A 6485-nucleotide genomic window follows, 5' to 3' on the forward strand; every position below is an offset into this window, starting at 1 on the left:
CTCCTGGTGCTTCTTCTGGACAGGATGCGCGCAGGTGAAACGCAGCATTTCGGGAGCTATAAAGTACACAGAATTGGTGGAGAATATGTATATATTTTCAAGAATATTTCACTGTGGTTGCTTATATTTTTATTTTTATTTTATTATTGATCATTCTTCTGTACAATTTCGCAACTATAGCGACACTTGCATTAGGTGAATGTGTTCTTGTTATAATGATAACATTATAATAGAGAAACATTTACTGTATAACTAATCTTCACATTCGTTACCAGTTTATTTCTGACTGGTCCAAGCGGTTCTTTGTAAAACATAATTTCCCTTTCATTGAAATAAGATAGTTCAATATGAAATTCCTAAAATAAAAACTATTTGTTGTATAGGCTACTCAAAACAAATAAAACATTATTGGTTCGTTTACACAATAAAACATTGTTAGCCATGTACTGGCACATTTTAAAATGCATCAAAAAATTATTAAAAAACAAACACACACCCTCAAGTTCAAAAATTGGTAAATATATTTCCCTACATGTGAACACATGTGTTTTGGATTTCAAGGGTCAAGCACAAAAGCCGAGAGATTATGAATTTCTAAGTAGCCTAAAGCCACTGAACATAACTGCATTGTGTAAAAACTATTGAAATATATATCCCTAAAATCTTCATTCATAAATGAAAAGCCCCAGTCTAATATATATATATATATATATCAGCTTACCTAAGTATGTTAATGTTGTACATGTATGACCCTGTTTGTTCCCTAAGGGCATCTCTTGTTGTCTTGTGACTCTTTTTGAATTTGTACAACACAATGTCTGCCTTTTCCTTATTTGGCTCCTTTATGTGCGTATTATAAAGGGGTTAAGATATAAATACAGCATTACTGCTTTTGGAGGATAATACTAATGGTAGCACTTCCGTGAAAATGAACACACCTTCCATTATACTACCGTTACCAATGTACTTTAACATACTAATACTGATGCATACTACTTCTGAACTAAATTATACAAAAATTATCACTGATATTAACCTGCATATTACCATAAACATCATACATATCCAATATATCATGCAAGAAGTACTGTCATATGCAGACAATCTTCAGATACTTATCAGATAATCTAGTTATGATGATGATTAATACAAAATAATATGCATTTGTTTATTTTAATATAAGACAAAAAAGCAGAACTGTTGCAAAATGGCAAGAGAATAAATGATGATTTGCAGGAAGAAGATGGATGTGGAGGGAATACTTAATCGCTCAACTTCTTGGCTCATTAAAGAGTGATGATCATGATGAAGCTGATATTCAGGTGTTTTAAAGAAAAGGCTTTCAGTAGATTTCAGATGTAACTGGTGTGTACCATGAGGGAGTGTGAGCATAGAAAGGGCAGCTGTCTGTCCTGTCCTGGTACCCTGACAGCAGCAGTGTTAGTGCGCCCCCTTGTGAATATCCAGTGCGCACACCCACTCATCACACCACTGACTTTTCAGTTGCGGTCATCTCTACTGGTCTCCTCAATGGTACACATGATATAGAGAGCCTAATCTCAAATTTGCCATTGTATAACAGGTTACATATGCTCTCAACACACCCATTGCTCACTGCCTGTTTGGTGCCCATATTTTAACCACTTTTTTGCAAAATCTGGGATGGAAAGGAAGCAACCAAAAAAATGCAAACAATGAGGATAAGAACTATGAGAAGCCAAGAAAGGAGACCAACAAGTGGTGGCAAGTGGGCCCATCTGGTTCACTTGGTTTTCAGTGTCTAATTGACCTCAGACACTTCATCTAAACGTTTTCCTGAAAGAACACTAAAGATTCAGCTTCGACTGCACAGTGGGGTAGCTTGCTGCAGTGCCCTTGCAAAACAAGTTATATTTCTGGAAGGAAAATCCAAAGCAAGTCATCCAGCTCATCGGGGTCAACTACTCAACAGCTATTGAAATTCAGCCACATCTGTTCCTTGGCTTTTGGTTTACTCTCTCCACCTCCTGGCTGGAGATTGTCTCTGGGCTGTAGTGGGTAGGTTTTGGCTCCCTGCCTGCTTTCCAGTTGGCCTTCCCCTTAGGTACAATGTGTTGGAAGATGTGAGAGCAAGACCACTGGGTCACAGCTTAAAACATCTGTATATAAATGAGGTTGATTCCTGACTGAAACTGTGGTGTACATTTATTTGCTAGGAAGATTTACAGCAAGGAATGTGTGATAATATCTCCAGTTTACCACATGATAAGATATATGTATTAACCATCAAAATCTGTACGAAAAATGACAATATACATATTAAAAAGAGTAAGATATTTCCCAATAGTGGACATTACACAAAGTTTGTTTTAAAGACAATATACAATGGACAAATGTTTGCACTACAATTTAAACTACAGATTAATCATTTTTTGTAATTACTATTTAAACATTATAATAACTGAAATAAAACAGAGCATGACAAACACTGTTACCAGGTCTTATGGAACCTGCCAGTTTTGTCTTCTGTACAATAGTTAGACAAAGGCGGCAGCTAGATTACTGCAATAGAATTGTGAATTCACAGTATAGAGCAAACAGCCAGGACTGCCTTCTTGTACCGACTATTTTCCTTTATCAGGGAACAAGTTTTTCACTGAATAACATCTGCGTACCTGGCATGGAGAACGAGTCACAGGGCCTGCATGTGCCAGTGTTGCTGCCGCTGCTTGTGAATACTAATTGTGCTGACGGCACCTTATTTCCCCACAACAGCAATATTTCAAGTGCAGAAATGTGCAATAACTCACACAAAAGTGCGTCACAGAGAAAGGTACACAACTGATGCTCAATGAATGGCGTAGAAATAACAAGTCTGTCTGCTTACAGTGAACCTAATCAGCATGCTTGAAATAGAAATGGTGAGTTTTATTAATCATTCCATGTAAAATGGGAACAGGGAGGTGTGCGTTTACATCGTGGAATGGCTTTCAAGCCGTTTAATCTCACTGTGATAATGTTTGGGTCACTAAACTGGCAGAAGGGAGGTGTGATTTTATATCGTATAAGATTGAATACTCTTGTATGCCCTTTAAAAATTCAAATGTAGAAATTTAGTTGCAGCCCAGTTACTATATTTCTTGAGGAATTTTGATGTTTGCAAAATGACTGAGTATCAAGTGCCAATTTAATCTAAAATAACAAATATTAAAGTAAATAACAAATATTATTATTGCTGAACATGACAAATTTCCCCAGCTGAGTGCAAGATCAAAACAGGCCACATTTTGTGCTTGAATCCTCCTTGATTCTGTCATTCACTTCGGTCTCAAAAAATCAGTCCATCTCCAAAACAAATTTAAGACCCCCTCACAGGGACTGCAGGGGTCATAAAGTTAAGCTCGTGTTTGCATTTTCCCTCTATACATGACAGCTATTGTGGAACCCAAAACAATGGTTCTTGTATCACAATGCTGTCTGTGTGGAGCTGGTTTACTACAGTTTGTCCACCTCAGCAATATCTCGTGCAAAGCTTCCGTGTCCAGTGGAAGATGGAGCCCTGAGAACAGACAAGTATTAAATTACATGGACTACACACAGTTTGGTAATTGGTTAATCAGGTAGTGTTCTTAAATTTGAAATGGAATAACTTCACTATAAATTCTCTTTTAACTTAGTTTTCATGTATTTTCATGTATCAGTTACCTCATCCATAACTTACACAAATTCAACTATCCAGTCTGCTGAAGACTTACAGTAAGACAATTACTAAATAATAAATTTTAAAGATAAAAAATCTGGAAATCAAAACACTGTCTTTACATATTCAAATACATTAAACATGTCTGCTATGGGTGGAGGAAAGTGGGGAAATAGTGCTCTCAGCCTAACTGTAAGTGTACCCTTGCAGTCCTATCAACCTAATACTAACAGCCTGTGGTTTACAGGGGTGCTGACACAGTACCATCACTAGCTCAGACTTTGTTTGCTCTCCTGTGTCTGTCTGAGCTGTGAAGGTCTGCCCATGAACGCAAATTGTCCAGCTAGGGAGAAGCACTCCTTGCTGAGCTTTTCCTATTCATTCAGCACCTCATAGACTGAGTTATCCCTGACAAAGTGTAGCTTGACAACTGTGTGAAGTAAATACACACACACACACACTTTGTGCAGCATTAACCATTTCCTCAGAGGATTTGTTTACCTTTGAACCAAGTTTTGGTACTTTTAGACGACTCAAACTGTGAAAAGGTATGTTTCCCACAAGTGGCATTTAAATTTGTTTCAGTTTATACATTGTTTTTGTGTGTGTCCTTGTTTACTTTCCTAGCTGTATCTGGAGAGTGTTATAACTGAGTTCCTCTGGGCACCTGACCTCAGTGTTGCTGGTGTTAATTGTTGAGGTCCAGTCAACTGCAGTGGACTCCGCCCCCTGGGTTGTTAGGGGTCATATAAATGCAGCCTGGGTGCCCTGCTGTGCTGTCTGAGGTCTTTTCTTGACACAGTCACGTCATGAACCGGCTGGGCTTGGCTTTCTTTGTGCTTTTTCTACTTGCAGCTGTACAAGGTAAGCAGCATATGAGATGCTGAGATGATGATGACTATTAATTTTAATAATACTTGCATTTCTTGTCTGTCACCTTAATTATCTCATGTACTGTTAGCAAAACCCGCTGTGGGGAACAGGTGAACAGATCATGTAAACGTTGTCATGGTTCTCAATGAGTGACTGAAGGGTGGAACTAGGAAAGCAAGTCGATGGATTTTGTAGAATCTTGGAACCTGGCATTCTAACCTTCAGCTGTGATGATACAGTGCTGTGACTTAGTCTCCGCATTGTCCCCCTGTAAAGCTGACGAGGTGGAGGTGAAGTACATGACCTGCGGTTACAGGGGGTACTGTCGCCGGTTCTGCTATGCCCAGGAGTACATAGTGGGTCATCATGGCTGTCCTCGCAAATACAGGTACTGCAAACTCTGACCAGTCCGAAAATAACTGAAGATTAACCAGCTGATCCGATCCAAGTTTGCTCTGACTAGTCTCTCTGATCAATCAGCTGCTCCCCTGTGCTGAAGTAACTATTTTAGAGGGAAACACTAAAATGTCACTTCCACTGTGCTCAGCAGTTTCCTCTCCACAGAATGTATTTGCAGGATATCTATGCTAGTGGCACAGTCATGTTTAATTATAAATTAGCATTTCCCACATGCCTTTACGTGAAGTATGATGATTATTATTTAGCATTTGCACTCAACACTGTAAAAGCTAGATGTGTACATATTATGGATGTTATCATTTGTAATGAATGCAAACACGCAGTGCTGAAGGTGTTTTTGCTTTGCTTTGTTTTATCTTTTGCAGATGCTGTGCTTTGAGGAATTAGCACCCACAGCAAAGGAATCTGAATCCACAATGAGACATGCAGGCAGAGTGTGCATAGAATAAGTGCAGCATTAGCTTTAGTTTGCATCTAAAGAACTGTGCTCTTGAGCATTTAGGGTATGATACCATGGTGATAGCATTGCGGAGTTTAGAAATCTAGTGTAATAACATGAGAATAATGGAAAAATATAATAAACCACTTAGTGCAGACTAACCACTAAAATGTTGTAAATATTGAAAAATCTATCTGGGACTAGGAGGACTGATTTAACAAAAATAAAATGTATGAAATGTAGTCCAACCAAAACATTTCCACAAATTATTAGAGATAGCCATGAATATAAAGAATTGAATCCTCTGATGGGTCTAGTATACAAAACAGCTGCCTGTGTTAAAGGGGCTGTGCTCATTATACTGAGAGGACCCCTTGAAAACCCTAAAGGAGGAAAATATAAGTTACTGACAAAGCACGCCTTTGTGTAGCTTAGGTAATCTCTTATACAACATTACTTTTGCACGCAATAGTATAAGATACAGAACTGAAGAGCAGTGAAACATTGAGATGTGGTAATGCTGTTGATTTCCAACATCCAATATCCAATATCTTCCGAGATATTTTGCCTACATTTTTGTTAATCTATTACATTTAAACACATGCACTTAAACTACAATCCCAGAACAGATGTACATGTTTTAATTTAATTTATTTCTAAATTAAAACATATCTGTCAACTCTCCCTTATTTTCCAGAAGTCTCCCTTATTTTGGAAATTTCTCCTAGAGAGCTTATTTCCCATATTCAAATATTTAGTAATATGTGACTTAAGAGAAAAGAACTGAGTGTCTCACACCGACATTTAAATGTATTAATGAAAAGAGATCTCGGTTTACAAAATTTTCTATCAAGACCAGTTTTGGAGCCCTGAACTACTGACTGCAGCTTTTTGAAAGCTTTTTGTTGACAGGTATGTACAATTTTCTGGTGTTTCACAATCTATGTGACAAAAGCAACTGCACAGCAAACCAAACTGGTTTAAACAAACAGGCAGTTTTATAAAAGTGTTACTGTCTATATGCATGTTTGTATCAGTCATAATCACAGACTAGTTGTGTCACAAATATTTATA

At 37.8% G+C, this 6485-nt stretch overlaps 1 protein-coding gene across 1 annotated transcript; it reads left to right on the plus strand.

Annotated features, from left to right (window-relative positions):
* The first annotated feature begins 4477 nt into the window (after window positions 1-4477).
* defbl3 (defensin, beta-like 3) lies at window positions 4478-6485 on the plus strand. The gene is made up of 3 exons (XM_066700256.1): window positions 4478-4543; window positions 4829-4940; window positions 5338-6485. Exons 1-3 carry the CDS (start codon window positions 4489-4491, stop codon window positions 5357-5359), a joined length of 189 nt encoding a protein of 62 aa, XP_066556353.1. The 5' UTR covers window positions 4478-4488; the 3' UTR covers window positions 5360-6485.

Source organism: Amia ocellicauda, chromosome 3 (assembly GCF_036373705.1).
Source record: "Amia ocellicauda isolate fAmiCal2 chromosome 3, fAmiCal2.hap1, whole genome shotgun sequence".
NCBI classification, from domain to species: Eukaryota; Metazoa; Chordata; class Actinopteri; order Amiiformes; family Amiidae; genus Amia; species Amia ocellicauda.

Coding starts and splice junctions, on each gene's coding strand:
- defbl3 (XM_066700256.1), top strand. CDS start 4,489: ATGAACCGGCTGGGCTTGGCTTTCTTTGTGCTTTTTCTACTTGCAGCT. Junction 4,544..4,828: donor TCTACTTGCAGCTGTACAAG/GTAAGCAGCATA, acceptor CCCCCTGTAAAG/CTGACGAGGTGGAGGTGAAG. Junction 4,941..5,337: donor GGCTGTCCTCGCAAATACAG/GTACTGCAAACT, acceptor TATCTTTTGCAG/ATGCTGTGCTTTGAGGAATT.